Source organism: Chamaea fasciata, unplaced genomic scaffold (assembly GCF_029207755.1).
Source record: "Chamaea fasciata isolate MVZ Bird 193981 ecotype frontalis unplaced genomic scaffold, bChaFas1.0.hap1 SCAF_3, whole genome shotgun sequence".
NCBI lineage: Eukaryota > Metazoa > Chordata > Aves > Passeriformes > Sylviidae > Chamaea > Chamaea fasciata.
In genome coordinates, this window is record NW_027094088.1 from 82,687,422 (window position 1) to 82,702,493 (window position 15,072).

Genomic DNA, 15,072 nt, shown 5'->3' on the forward strand with positions numbered 1-15,072 from the left:
CAGGAATGCTAAGCAGCCAATGGAGCCTCTATTCAGTGCTATAGAACTGTGGCTCTCTATTCAGAAGAAACCATCACCTGAATGTTAGTTTGTGTGCTAGGAAAATAGTTGTTACATTAAGTTGAGTCCAGAGTTTTGCTACAACATGTTCAGACAAAAAAAAAAAATTGTTAGAACAAGAATGTTATTTCATGAGGGTGTGGGAAAAAATAGGAGATTATACCTTCCAATAATTTACATAAAAAGGTTATTTCACTCTCCCTTCCCATGACTCTTCAAATGGGTAGGATTTTATGAAGACACACACATTTGTAAATTACTAGAGAAAAGTATAATTACCATCAGATGAATAGTATTGTCAAATTATAAAATAGGTTTTTACAATTAACTTCTAGGTACATGTGTAGCAAAACACTGGATCAATCAATGTTAGTAATAGAGCTCTCAAGTGTTCCTATTCTTCAAAGTTAGCTTAAACAACTGTCTCCTCACTTACTTGAGTTGCTCAAAAATGGTGCATAATCTGTGAACAAATATTACATGTTGAACAAAATATAAAAGTGATGATCCTTTTTAAATAATGGTTTCAGTACCTCAACATTTTTCACCAATGCTGATAACAAACAAATGGGAATTCTAGTTACAACATAAACACAGATTCTAAGTATTTCTACTCATTTTCTACTTGTATTTTCATCAGTATTTAACCTTGTAGTCAATCACTTTAATAATTCACAATTCCTGTTACAAAGCCTCAGTGGTACACATGCTAAGCATAGATTGCTCTGACAAATCTGCTAATTAATTTATGTAGTACTTTTCTTTTTTGACATTTCTGCTGGCAAAAAACTTCCAGACCTCTGTCAATACCAACAATAATATACAATCCAGTGCTTAACTTCTATACTGAATGTATGAATTTAATTAAAGGCTACTTGAAAAATTAGATTAAAGTATACTGTAAAATCACATTAAATCAATGAAGAGATAGAAAGAAAAACTACATCATTTGAAGCATACATCCACTGACACCAGAAAGACTTTTAGCTTGAACACCTAAGAAATCAGAATTCCTTCTTATCACCTTCTCAGATCACTACCACATATATATATAAAAATATGTGAAATGCCCGTGTGGTATAATTATTTGAAATACAAAGAATTATACTGGCATTAACATTAAGAGTCTCTAAAGGTCATTAACAATTTCTTCTGAACTGCAAGGTTCTCTTCAGAAATATCATGCCATATTTCAATGAAGGTAAAAAAATACAATGAAAAACACTGAAAATAATGCAGCAAATGTCTGAACAAAAGTGATAAGAACATGAATATTCTCAGCTTTGTGTGCAAAAATCCAATCATCTGCTCATCATCTCTCATCTCATCTTCCCATCAGCAATACCATGTATGAACATTTTACCCATTTAACTCCGGAGAGAATGTGTGAGCTCAAATTCAAAGCAATTTACCACTTTGCAGAAGTGCTTCAAATGTCTTCCTGCCATTTCAGTCATAAGCTTTCTTAAGCCCCTAGAACCACATTTCAGACACAAGGACTCATTCTTTGATAACGTCTTCTCCAGGGGTCCAGATTTTGCCTGCCACGTATCCATACTAAAGTTCCCTGACCACCTCAAACTCAGGTAATGCTCAAGAAATGTATAACTCAAGTAAATGAATCAAGGAGAAGGAGGTGCCTTTGTACATGGACTGAGATTACCTAGGGCACCTGCATTCCCTGGGATGTTTATGTCCCAGGACAATGTCCCAATGTCTCCATGTCCCAGGACAATGCCTTAATCTCAGGCTCATGTGATTTTGGGGAGAGCACTTTCTCCCCATCTTCCCTTTCCTTTGTCTCTCCCATGAACTGTGTGGCAGGAACACAAATATCAAATATCATGGAACCAAAAGACAAAAGGAATGATCTGACTAAATTATTCCATGCATTTACAGTGATTCTATAAATTTCTTAGATTGCTTTTATAACAGACGATCACCAGACTTTTGAGGTGGGATGTTGGGAAAACATCCCATGGTAACAGTCCACTCTGCAAGTATCACTTCAGAAACCAGGTATGGAATATTCAGGTCTGGCAGTCAAACTCCCACACTTTCTTGATGAATGTAAAACCAAGTCACTTATTCTGATTAGTGTGTTGCTTTTCCAATAAACACACGCCTGTGAAATCAGTAGAATGAGGGTCTGAGTAGAAAACAGAGTCTGTGCAAAATTTGTCACTCCATGAAGCCAAAACTGCAGAATCAACACACAGATTTTTTTAAAAGAGGATGTAATGTGATGTATGTAAGCAGTGATGTAAACAACAGAATTATTAGCACCTTTTAAAAGTATCTACATCTATGTCTACACAGCTCTATACTATGAAATATTAAAGTGGCACAGCAATGAACATTTAACAAAAATGCCAGCACCTGCATCAGTAGATCAAGAACTCTTTTGAAGAGATGTCAGCTGGATGTAAGGTTTTAAGAGAGAACTGTTCAGCACAAGTAGCTGGGTCTACTGAAAGCGTTTTAATTTCTGTGAAGAATTTGCCAGTTTCAATCTTTCCAAAATATTTGCTGTAAACCAACATAAAACACTCCTAAAAGCTCCAAAGTTTCTTCAACCTAGCAAACCCAAAATCCATTCCAGAAATGTTTTCTTTAGAATATTATCAGCAAAATTACTACAAACACAAAATTATCTCTTCTCACCATAGTCTGTGACTGATTTGGGAGCACGCTGTTCTGTTTCTGCATTGCGTTTCTTATTCTTGGATTTCCAAGCATGATACACCTTTAGCCTTCGGTGGAACTCTTCTCTGCAAGCTGCCAAGAGCTCAATATCTATCCCAAAAAAAAGAGAAGGGGAAGGCATGAGTGAGAAAAGGCAGAAAAAAATATTTATTAAATGGTTTGCCAGACTAATAAGTTATATGAGATCAAGTTGTAACACTAATATGATAAAATGCAATATAAAAAAACCCTCATTGTCTGCAGCACAGGCCCTGTGTTTTATGCCCCAGAAAGTCCCTCATTCTCTGAAGAATCCTTTTCTGCTTTAGAGTAAAGGCAGTCCCCAAAGTAGCTGCTGTGCTGGGACATTTGGAGGAGGGAAACACTACTAATATTTCTGTTAACAGTATCACAACACAAGCAGAACAGAAACAAATTAAAAAAAAAAAAAATTAAATTGCACTGCTGAACATTATTTGTGCAACTGAAAAAAAAAAGTAAAATGGCAATTTGACTGCTTAGATTTGCATTATTTTTTCATGTATCTGTGTTAATTTTTCTGAATTTCATTATACTAAGAGACTGAATTATGGCAAGGCTTTTTCGTAAGTCATCTCAGAGTATACAAGTTGGCTTCACGAGGAATGAACTCCACTTATTACTGCACCACCTCTGCAGCTGAAAACATTGCTCCAGTCTTGCATATGTAAAAACAGTAAAAGAGAATGAGTTAGTTTCCAATTTCTACAACCAGGAAGAAATTCTGAGTGATCCTAAATCACAAATTAACCAACTGATTTCAGTAAGAAGCAGGAGGAAACAGTAATATCTAAGAAAGGAATGATTCTTATCTGTTTCTATCTTCACAGCATTGAGGCCAAAGTGATTAATGCCCTACTGTAAGCTTCCAAAAAGAAGTTACACAGTTTGAAAATTAAAGAATAATATGAATAAGACAGAACATATTTTTACACTGCACTTTACATGACATTTTTGCTTTCTTTATGATCTGGTGGCAGCAAGAAGTGATAGCAAAAAATTCTTAGAACATGTAAATTCTAGGTAAAGCATAATAACTACTATTCCCTCTGTGGAAGTACATCAAACTGAGTGAACTTAATTAAGAAATAATAACATGTATTTTATGGCCTAAGCCATTTAATATCATAAATATATAATCCCTAAAAGACATAACAATGGAAACTCTGTTTCCTTAATATGGAAACAGCTTCATGTATTGTTCTTTTGGGGATAAGAGAATTTCTTTTTAATTAATTTGTTATTCACTCCAACTTACATAAACTTTTTATCTTTGTTATAGGAAGAAAGTAACACTTTTCATATAACTACAACTTGAACTCTCAGTCAGAAAAAAACCCACTTACCACAAGATGTGTTGATTGTATCGCGAAGCTCTGCATATTTCCATTTACTGAGATCATGCTTCTTAGTACCAGCAGCAGCTTTTGTGGCTTGCACTGCAGGACCCCTACAATTATTTAAAAAAAACCATGAATTTTTTCAAGTATAAAACAGGAATTGTTTTAAGAAGAAGAAGAGATCCCACAATCAACAATGTATCATACTTATTACCATGCAAGATTCTAAGACAAAATACCATAATATCTTCAAGATGTTCAAATTATCAAGAGAAAATGAGAATATATTTTATGAACAAAATCATATCATAATCTGATTGGCCTCCTAGAGATTTAAAGGACTTGTCATTAATACTGTTCTTGTATGAAAAGACATATTCTGTGTATGTCACCCCACACTGATGTGCATTTTACTTAGCACCAAGCAAGATGCAGAAAACAAAGACTGACTGTAGACATTTTTAGTGCCATTCAAAAAAAGACAAGGAGAAATATTTCTGAAGTAGAACAAGGAGAAGGAAGAAAAGGCATTTGTTCTGCTATTTAAAATTGGTCTAGGACAAAATCCTTGTTCTAAAGCTTGAGAAAATATTCTGTCTTTGACAAAACCTAACCTGAGAGAAGAAACCAAATTAATTCTATATTGGCTATCCAGTAACAGCAATATTTATTTGGCAGTTGGGGGTGATGAGATTGATCATCAAGAAATACCAAGGTAAAAAAGACCACTCAGACAAAAGGCTGACCAGTAAAAAAAGTCTCATCAAAACTCAGCCTTTTCCAAAGGCAAAAGGTCTTCACCATGTAATACACAGGTAATACACAAGTCAACAGCAAATGCAAGTGAGAAATAATTACTAAAATCTTTAAGAAAATGTACAAGGTTTTCATGTACAAAACGAACATTAGATATAAAGATAAGCCTGAATTTATTTTTTTCCCCAAGAAATACTGTATGAATAAGTGGGAGAACCCTCCCTCAGGAATGGCAAACTTCCCATGGATTATGTGCTTATAAAATAAGTTCAAAACACTTCAATGTTCAGTGATGATCAGCACACCTTTTAAACACTAAGTAATTCAAGAACAGACAAATAATTTTACCAGCCTCAGCTCATGACTAAGAACAAAAGTTGAATTCTTTCAGGATCTGAGGGAATTTCAGAAACTAGATCTTTAACAGGGTAGCAAAGTTGTTAAAGAAATCCAATAAGAAAATGCAATAAGAAAAAAAACAGTCCTTTTTCATTGGAAGGTCTGTTTGTGCAGTAATATCTTTGTGGGACAGGCACATTATTAATAGGTATAATCTAGTGAATATTATTTTAACATTTATTTTTCCATAAAGGTCTCATGTGGTACTGTGAAGTTTTATGTTTATTTTCCCTTTTTAATTAGTAAGTAATAAATAACGATTATAACCCGGAATTTTTCTTTATGCAGACACAGCAGTTTTGAAAGCAGAGATAACAAATGCAATTTAAATTTCATTGAACAAACCTAATGTTTTTCTCAATAACAACTGAACCATCTCTTCAGTATAATTAAAACTACAGAATCTTACTGCTGCAGCAGCAGCTTAATGCCTACTCATACTACTAATCCGAGTCCACACAGCTTCCAGTTAGAGTGTGAGAAGTCCAACTTAAAAAAATTAACTCTGACTTACAACTACTCATAAGTGTAAAACAAAGAACTGGACAAATCCTTCAAAATATATACTTGAATATTTTGTTCTTATTGGCATACCTGTAGGACATTAAGGATTCCTGATAAATAATTTCCACTGCCTGGTGTCTAACCTTCTTGAACCTAATATGACAAATCCTAAGGATTTTCCTTATTTAGCAACACTACCCACCATTCTAAGAGTTTGCTGCCTAATTTAAAACAGTAGAACTAGGCTGTACCCTCTCTGGTTAAACTAGTAATCTTTAAGAATGCTAATCCAATTGAATGGCTTAGTCTTTCTATTAGGGTACTACTCTGCACTCGGAAGATCACTTGCTTGTTTTTTACATGACTTTAAGCATAACACTCTGGCAGTTAAGAGGAGCATCACACTTGACAGTCAGTGTTCACTGCTTAGAGATTTGTATCATAAACAGTATTTTTAGGCTAAAAACACAAAAGATTCATCTCACGTCAAAAGTTTCCAGTGTAGGAAAAGTGAGACAAATGTAGTTAAACAAGCATGTACTGAGAGGTGTTGCATTTTGAATTCAATCAAAACACAGAGCCTCTGATTTTGCCCCAAAGTTTTTTCATTTTTTTTGTACATTAAAAATTTGCTACTGTCATTGGACTATGTCAATATATGCAATACAATGGCCATTTAAATTTACATGCTACCTTAATTACACACAATGTGGTTTATTCCTATTCTTAAAATAACACTGCAGGAAAAAAAAATTCAGTTACCAGCTGTGTTCCAATCATTCATGCTACCACTAGAAAACCCACCAAATTTGTGAGACTGACCACCTTCAGACTATATATACACAGCTCGGTAACTTATTAAACAACAGATTCACTTTCAAAAGCTGTAAACAATTTTTCTTCTTCTGTAAGCTTCATAAAAATCAATGTCAAAGGTTACTTCTGCCCTTAAGTTGCAGAAAACGCTTTCTAATGACTTGCTGATATGGAAGACAACCATAACTATTTCTTTTAACAGAGAACTAGTATTTATTAGTACCATATTCAGACCAAAACCTGTATTTATCTTTCCTTCTGCATTGTGCATAAGATCTTTAATTACCATTCAAGAAATCTCAGAAGGGGATTTTGTTTGGGTGTCTTAAGGGAGTTTTTAATATGGTCTTACCATGGTAATTTTCAAAACTGCTTTTATTTTAAGGGAACTCTAATTGGAATATTTTCTTATTAAATGTACCAACAGATATGTTACTATTAAATGAATTCATTAACTTTGTGCTGCTCCTGTAGAAATACACCTTTAAAAGATGTGGAGCCTTGTGTTCTGTTATCACAAAGTTGAGAGAAGAAAACTGGAGAAACATTGACAAAATTACATAAATTACATGGTACGTGAACTATTCTTATTCTTTTTCAATAAAATCAATTAAAATCATAAAGAAATAATTGCTGAAAAAATTAATCTGAAATAAATAATTTACTTATCTGCTTATCACTTTAAAAAACCTCCAGATTCCATACTTTCAATTCCATCATAATTCAACCCATTTCATGTGTGATTACCTTTTATAAAATGATTGATTCACTGGTGTTATACCTTCTCACCTACCTAGACAATATTTCTGACATTTCTGTTGCCATTTGTTCCCTACAAGAAAATTGGTAAATGAGCATAAACCAAATATATTGATATAAAACCAGCCTTTATAACTGTGAAAGTGTCTTGACAATCAAACTGAAATTAAATGAAGTGCACAGGAAATGGCTACTTATTTTAAATCACACAGGGCAGTGAAAAATGGATGGTATGTGAAAAACTTTACAGCAATTATATAATATTTTTGAATAATGTTATTCAGTATATTTGATTGTTAAAGGGTTTATTAGACACAAGCAAAGTAGTGAATATAAGGTATTAGGAACTGATTCAGACATTACAGATGCATACTAATAAAGATTAATATGATTACTAAGATTACTACTTAGGATATAAGAGGAAAATACCAATTTCTTTTGATTAATTAATGCAGTTTTTATCTATTAGTGCATTCAAATGGAAAAAAATGCCATACGCAGTCATTTGTGGCTTTGTTCCATTGGTTCTGCAAATAGAAGATATTACTGTTAGACTACTGCCTAGTCAATATTCTAATAATCTCAAGTGAGAAAAGGAGGGTCATAGCATTTCCTGCTCTCTCACATCTTTATTATCTTACGAGTTTTTAAAATTTTTTTAATAGATTATATAGACCCTTCTCCCCACCCCCAGCTTTCTCATTCAATCATGACTTAAATTATAATCTGGGGAAAAAATGTACAAGTGAAAGCTTCCCCCAGCCTTTCTCCCCTGTCTGATCTCAAAATCAGAGTCTTTGAGACCTGCTACTGATCAATTTCGTGCTTGGATAAGTATATCATGAGAAGTAACAGCAATCCTCCTGTAGCTGCTCAGGGAACAGGATGGGCGCTTCTTCATGCAAGCTGTGAACAGACCCCAAGTCTAACTGCCACGCTGAAAACCCACAGGTGCACACAAGTAGCACTACACATGTACATTAGGACTTTTTTGGATTGTTCTGATGCAACACCCAGAATAGATACACTCACAACACCCTCTAAGACTAGCTTCCTTTGGTGTTATATGCCATACTGTATGTTTCAATAAGACATATAAATGAAAAAATATTGCCCAGCTGAAAGCAGATATCTTTAAAATATTATTTTTTCTTACGGGCTAATCATTACCACTAAATTACCCCTGGGTGCAGTAAATCATGTATCACACATCCTTTCAAACTGTGGATGAGTAGTAGAGTTGGATAAAGCTAGAAGAGGTCCAGCAGATCCAGCACAGAATAAGAACAAATGAAAATGCGGAATCTGCTGCCAGAACAAGCAACTTCTCTTCTTTGACAGAAGACAACAAATATATTTTTCAAGGAAACTGCTAATAGCTATGTACCATGAAAAACCTATGAAAGCTATGAAAGTGAACAGCACGGTATTGCAAAGAAGAAAAACAAACTAGAGGCACTCATGTTCAGATATGACAACATAACAATGCCGCATGTTTCTTAAAATTGAGCACATAAAATTGCCTTTTGCATCCTCTTTTCACTCCACAGTTACCACCATACAATGGAAAATACATGCCAATATGTTAGCATTTTATTCATGCCAGTATGAAATATTTTTTTAGAAAACCATGTGAAAACACTGCAGCACCAGTACACTGCATGAATTCAGTATGAAGTCATACATACTTTGTCTTACTACAGCAAAATTTAACAGGAAAGGTATATATACTTATAGAAAAGTCAGTGATTTTAGTGTATCACATGGTAATAAGTCAGCCTCAAATGTAGAAGATGGTAGACTATAACTTCTTTAGACTCTAGCAAAATTTTGATTGGTATTATGTAAAAGAAATCCTTAGAATTTATGATTTAATTACCAAATTACATATTTTGTTCTAACCCATAGTTTTCATTTCACTGAATTTCTACAGTTGCTATCTTTAAGGCAACTCCTGAAATTATGCGAAAATCTATCCTCTGATTTCAGCAGAAGCTACCGGATACTGGGCCCTGAGTAATGCTTTAGTTTGATTTTAAACATACCAAAATAAAATCAAATATTAAATTAAAAGCATTCCGCTCAGGTTTTCAACGCGCTATTAACTATTTGAAGTAGACTCTAGAAACAAGGGAAAAATATTGCCAATGAGATAAAAAAGATCTCATATAGGCAGAAAAATCTATCACTTCTTTTCTAGATTTAGGTATCATCTTGTTCAAGGAAGGATTTACATCTCTATGCTAACATGTTCTTACCATTCAGCACTTTCCAATCACTCAAAAGGGTCCTCAGTCTCTTGCCAGCTACACAGCAGAACTGTGCTAGTTACACAGCAGAGAGAAACTGGCAAAGAGTTCAACATCCATTCTAGGATTATACAAGACAAATGCCAAAACCACCTATGAGCAGTAGGAAACACAGTGGAGATCACAGCTTCACTGACAGAAAAGTTACTGAATTCTCTGAGCTCTTCCTGTCTATTGCCTCCCTCTCTTCTTTCACATTTAAGAGAACTCTGCCAGGTTGCAACACTAGAGTGACTTTGTGTTTACCTTCAAAGTATTGCACCAAAATCCAGACAGGGGAATTGGTGAGGCACTGGAACAAGCTCCCCAGGGAAGCTATGGATGCCCCATCCCTGAAGGTGCTCAAGACCAGCTTGGACAGGGCTCTGAGCTACCTAGTTTAGTGGAAGGTGTCCCTGACCATGGCAGGGGGTTGTAACAAGATGATCGTCAAGGTCCCCTTCCAACCCAAACCATTCTGATTCTGTGAATGGAGCATATCAGTACCATCAGAGACAACGTGACAGCTATTGTAGAGCTGAGGGAAAAACACAACTATTTCAGTGGAACTGTCAAAGTCAGTATTGAACATGACAAAAAAATTACCCACCTATCTCAAGAAACCATACAGTTATTGATAAAAAGTATACATCTAGATGAAATCTGGGTGGCAAATGGAACACATCTGGGAGCTGGAAATTTCATGGCAACACAGGAGATTTTCTTGCACTCATTTCAACAACAACAAACTGAGTACAGTCATACCAATGAAGTCACTAATTATGTGATCATCTTCATAGGTCCCTTTATGCAACTTGAACAATAAGTACCATTTTTACTGGAACTTCTAAGTTGCTTCTAAGGCATTATCTTCTACACATGAGGAGCTCTTGCTTTGCAGACAGGCAGTGTGGTTCTGTGTATCAAAAGTTAAGCTCTTCTTATCAGACATCAAAAATTCACACAAAACAAGACTAACACTTAAAATTTGAAACCAATCTATGTTAGATATTTTCATTCCACTAGAAGAAAACTTACCAGTCAGGGCCCAGAAATTACTTTTATTTCTGCATTCAAAGAGGGCTTCTTTAAAAAAAAATCCCATACAAATTCACTGTACAAATGGAACCAACAAGTCCTAGCAAAGATGTATTTTATTATTACTTATTAATGAAGAAATTTTATTCCCTACTTTAAATGAGTCACAAAAATCAGAATTTTGCCATTCTTGTTAGAACTCAAAAAAAAGAGAACTGCAGTCATATTCACAAGCACCAACAAAATTACTGATGTAGCAAGACGCAAAATGAAGGAAGTCGAAGAAAAAGGAATCTATTTCTAACAAATTTCAAAAGTGAGTTTGAAAAACATACTAATACACCGACTTAGAAGCTTCATTTAATGAACACAAAGTTCCATAAACCCAAGAAGAGTATAGTCTTCTCAAAGGGATCAGGATAGGGAGAATAAAAACTACAGAGGCGAAAATGTAAGAACTTGACTCCATACCTGCGCAAACCTAAATCCAGCTGAGCTTCATCACTGATGAGTTCTGCCTCGCTCTGGGCAATTCTCATTGCAAGCTCATGGTCACGACGTTCCTGCTCAAGCACTGCCTGGTGCTGGGTTTCCTCCTCTCGTTCTCTCGCCAGCTGAGCCTCAATTTCAGCCTGTTTTAGAATAAGACACCTTTAACCTTACCCAATCGTTGGGAATAATGAAAGTTTACAGGAAAGTTTTACAGATATAAATGCTTAGCAGAAGGCTCTCTGAAAGTGGAACCTGAAAGTGGAATAGAGATAAAAGTAAGTTTTGATATAGAAGAATAAAAGATGTCTAAATTAATGATTGCTGAGCCAGTTAATGGACAACTAAGAAGGCAAAGGTTATGTTGAGGTGGAAAGAGGTTTTATGGCTAGAGCAAAAAGTTATGTTCACCACAAAGAAGATGTTTGTAGCAAGCAGAAAGAGGTCACAAGAAAAGCAAAAGATACTATAGGCAGACAAAAAACGTGTTTTTACCAAGTAGAAAAAAGGTCTAAGAATTTTCCACGGCAAGAAAACTGAAAAACAATTTTAAGCTTAAAATGTAACGTACTAACTCAATGTGATTGGATAGTACTAACCATAATATGGTAATAAAAGTAGTTGTGATAGGCTATAGGTAAATGTAAAGGTATTGTGCTGATTGGTTTTTATGCATTAAGATGCTCAGTAAAAAAACTATATAATGCATTGTAACCAGAGCTAAAGTGGCTTCAGGTTTTGCCCATAAGCTGATGTTGACAGCTACAGGCTTGGCTGTTACCCACGACCTATGACTGAAGTTGCACAGGAACTAGAAACAGGAGATCTGTCTTGGGATGCCATAAACCTGACATTTGCCCTATATTTCCTAGTAAAGCAATACTGCTGAATGACTTTGAGACAGGCATTTATAGAAAGAAGCCATTAAACACAGTGGAGAATGTAAGCTACATAAAAAAGATTTATAAATAAGTAACAGAATGCAAGAAAACAAACACATAACCTCAAAACCATCACTATTACAAAAAACGCCCCAAAGCCACACACAGCTAAAGCATTAACCTGAATACGCTTTTCTTCCTCTTCCCTCTTTTTTCTCTCTTCCTCTTCTTGTTTTCTCTTTGCTTCAATCTCAGATTTCCTATTACATAAAAGGAGAAGGAAATGAAGATGTGTTATTATGACACAAGTGAACAAGAAATAATAAGAAATACAAAGTCTCTTTCATAAAACTGAATGGCAATCCAGAAGACCATACTGATGACAGGATACTACACGTAAATCATGAAATTTATCAAGTTCATCTGTATTTCCAGCTGCATCATATAATTTCTTCCATATGCTCTTCTGACACTTGCCTTATAAATCACTGGGAAAGGAAATGTTTCAACACTGCACGGAACACTCAGAATACAATCCAAGTGACTCTCAAAGTGAAAGTGTATCAAAAACAACTTCATTAAAAAGCCTTTCCTCTTCTCTTCTCATTCTATAACCAGCAACTTATTCAAAATCAAGACTCACTGGCGTCTTTCCTCTTCTTCCTTCCTTCGTTTTTGGTCTTCCTCTTCACGTCTCTTTCTTTCTTTTTCCATTTCCTCCTGAATGCGTCGTAGCCTTTCTGCTTCATCCTCTTGCTGCTTCTTCTTTTGCAGCGCACTCAGAAGCTGCTCTGAGCTTTTAACTAAAGCATCATATTCTTTCTGTATCTGTTCTCTAGTCATTATAGTGGTCTGCAAAAATAATAAGGGGGTTATTCTTTTTTATTTGTACTTCACTTTTGAAAGTATATACTAAAAAACATTAAGTGAAATGAGATTACTGACCCCTATACTGAAATCAAATATACACGTAGGGTTGGGGAAGCTTAAGTTCATTCTTCCCTTTCTTTCTAAAATCCTGAGGACCCATTCCTCTCCCCTCTCCTATAAAACCACACAAAGTAATCTCCATTTCATCACTGAAATTAACCATGCCTTCTTTTCAAAATATGCCTTCATCTTTTAAATCTTGCAGTTTTAAGCAACAGAAATTAATTCTCAAAATGCTAGGATGGAAATTAAGGCCTGCCCATGTATTTTGCATTGTAGTCTTATCTTCTTTAGTGGTTATTTACAGCTCTGCTTTTATGTCATAGCATAAAATAGCTTTTCTTAATATTTCTGCTAGCACTCAGAAAAAATATTGCACTATGTTGTGACTAATTTTTCTAAAAAGCCATTAGTAACAAATGACAGCCTGAAAATGCTTCAGAAATAGACTTTGCTACACACGTTTTCAAACCCTATTGACAGGTACAATTTAATTTCATTTTGCAATTCACATCTTACTAATAAAACTGCAATATGGGGGGTTTGCTGACCTTTTCTGACAGTGTATCATGATGATAATCAAATTATAGCATTTTTATTAGAAAAGAGAACTCCAAGTTGACAGGTAAACTCTACTATTTTTTCAACAGTGATTTTAAATAGAGAAGTCTTAAGATAGTACACTAAGAAAGCTATAATATTGCATGAAACAAGAATTCAAGAAACCATTTTTTTTCTAACGCTAATAAATGCCAGTGTGCTTTCATCTTGTCTTCGTGCTTCTGTGGTAAGAGAGAGGACTACAGACCTAAAGCATAATCAGCAACCTGAATTCTCTTTACTACTAAGTCTGAAAAGCCTCATAACTGGAAAAGGAATGTCTGTGATAATGCCTTGTTTCAGCCCTTATTAAGTTAAAATACTGGTAATGTGCATTATTCCAACAATGAAAGCAACAAACAAATTATTGACAACACTTGTCTCATAATATCAACATGCATTCTTTAAAACCTTCAGTGCCCATTTTGACACACAGATGCCAAAGTCTAGACATATGCACCTATTTTCAGGATTCACTTCAGTTATATTTACAAATAATTTTAAACAGGAATTGCCCAATGACTGAAAATTAAGACCACTACATTAAAGCATATTTTCTATTAAGAAAAATAATAAAAGCTTCTTCTTTCCTTCAGAAGAAGTTTTTTAAAGATTCCATTACCAAGATACTATTTCTATCATTATTATCACATACCTTAATTTTGGTCATTAAAGCATCTATAGAATCCTCCAGCTCCTTGACCTGCTTGCTTGTCTCTGCTTTCCCCTCCTTCAGAGCACTTACTACTTCATTAAATTTATCAAGTCTCTTCTTCAGAGTACGTACTTTTATGAGGCCATCAATGCTGTGAAGGTAAGACAGCTTATTTGATTGAGATTATTTTGGAAAATGATATTTTTAAAACTCCACTACTCACTCATGTATAAAAGGTAGATGGGGAGACAAGTTACGCCTTCTGACGAAATTCACCCCCTTTTTTGAAATTCAAATATTATTACAACAAGTAAGTAAGCAACAGAGCCTTTTCCAAGCAGTAACTAAAATTACTTAGCAGACAATGACTCAAAATGGAAAAATGCATTTTTATTTTGAGAATTAATTTGGGTTAGGTTTTTTTCACAATAATAAATCATTTGTATCCACTAGAGGAATTTAACCTGAAGGGATAAAGGTTGAGTAGTGCCACTTATTCAAAGAGCAATACCAGAATGAATCAGATAAAACTTAACTACACAGCAGTGAACACAGTCATTACACCCCAAGAGGTGAGAAAACAAGGCTGGGGAAGAGTACAGGAAAACTCAAGAGCCTATTTAAGAACCACTATTGAAGGCCCAACACAGAAGTTACAACTCTGCAGACAATCTTCCTAAACAAAAATCGCTGTACTGGGATTTGCAAATCAACACAAAAAAGTAGAAACTAAATCAAATCATTAAAGATACTGATCAACTAGCTCAAAAATAAAAAAATGTCAGAAATCCAAAGATTCAAAATGAAAAATAATTCTCAAGAGATGTAGAAGA

At 34.7% G+C, this 15,072-nt stretch overlaps 1 protein-coding gene across 4 annotated transcripts in view; it reads right to left on the minus strand.

Moving 5' to 3' along the window:
• Positions 1–15,072, minus strand: part of MYO6 (myosin VI) — a 102,025-nt gene that overhangs the window by 6,681 nt on the left and 80,272 nt on the right. Inside the window, exons 25-33 of one of the 4 annotated variants that reach the window (XM_066179657.1) lie at positions 14,240–14,390; positions 12,698–12,906; positions 12,236–12,314; positions 11,156–11,316; positions 7,856–7,885; positions 7,393–7,431; positions 4,131–4,234; positions 2,725–2,856; positions 497–523 (exon numbers count right to left, since the gene is read on the minus strand). In XM_066179657.1, coding sequence (XP_066035754.1) covers positions 497–523; positions 2,725–2,856; positions 4,131–4,234; positions 7,393–7,431; positions 7,856–7,885; positions 11,156–11,316; positions 12,236–12,314; positions 12,698–12,906; positions 14,240–14,390 — 932 coding nt within the window. The remainder of the gene's footprint in view (positions 1–496; positions 524–2,724; positions 2,857–4,130; positions 4,235–7,392; positions 7,432–7,855; positions 7,886–11,155; positions 11,317–12,235; positions 12,315–12,697; positions 12,907–14,239; positions 14,391–15,072) is intronic. The other 3 variants (XM_066179658.1, XM_066179659.1, XM_066179660.1) reach the window with 3 other exon arrangements.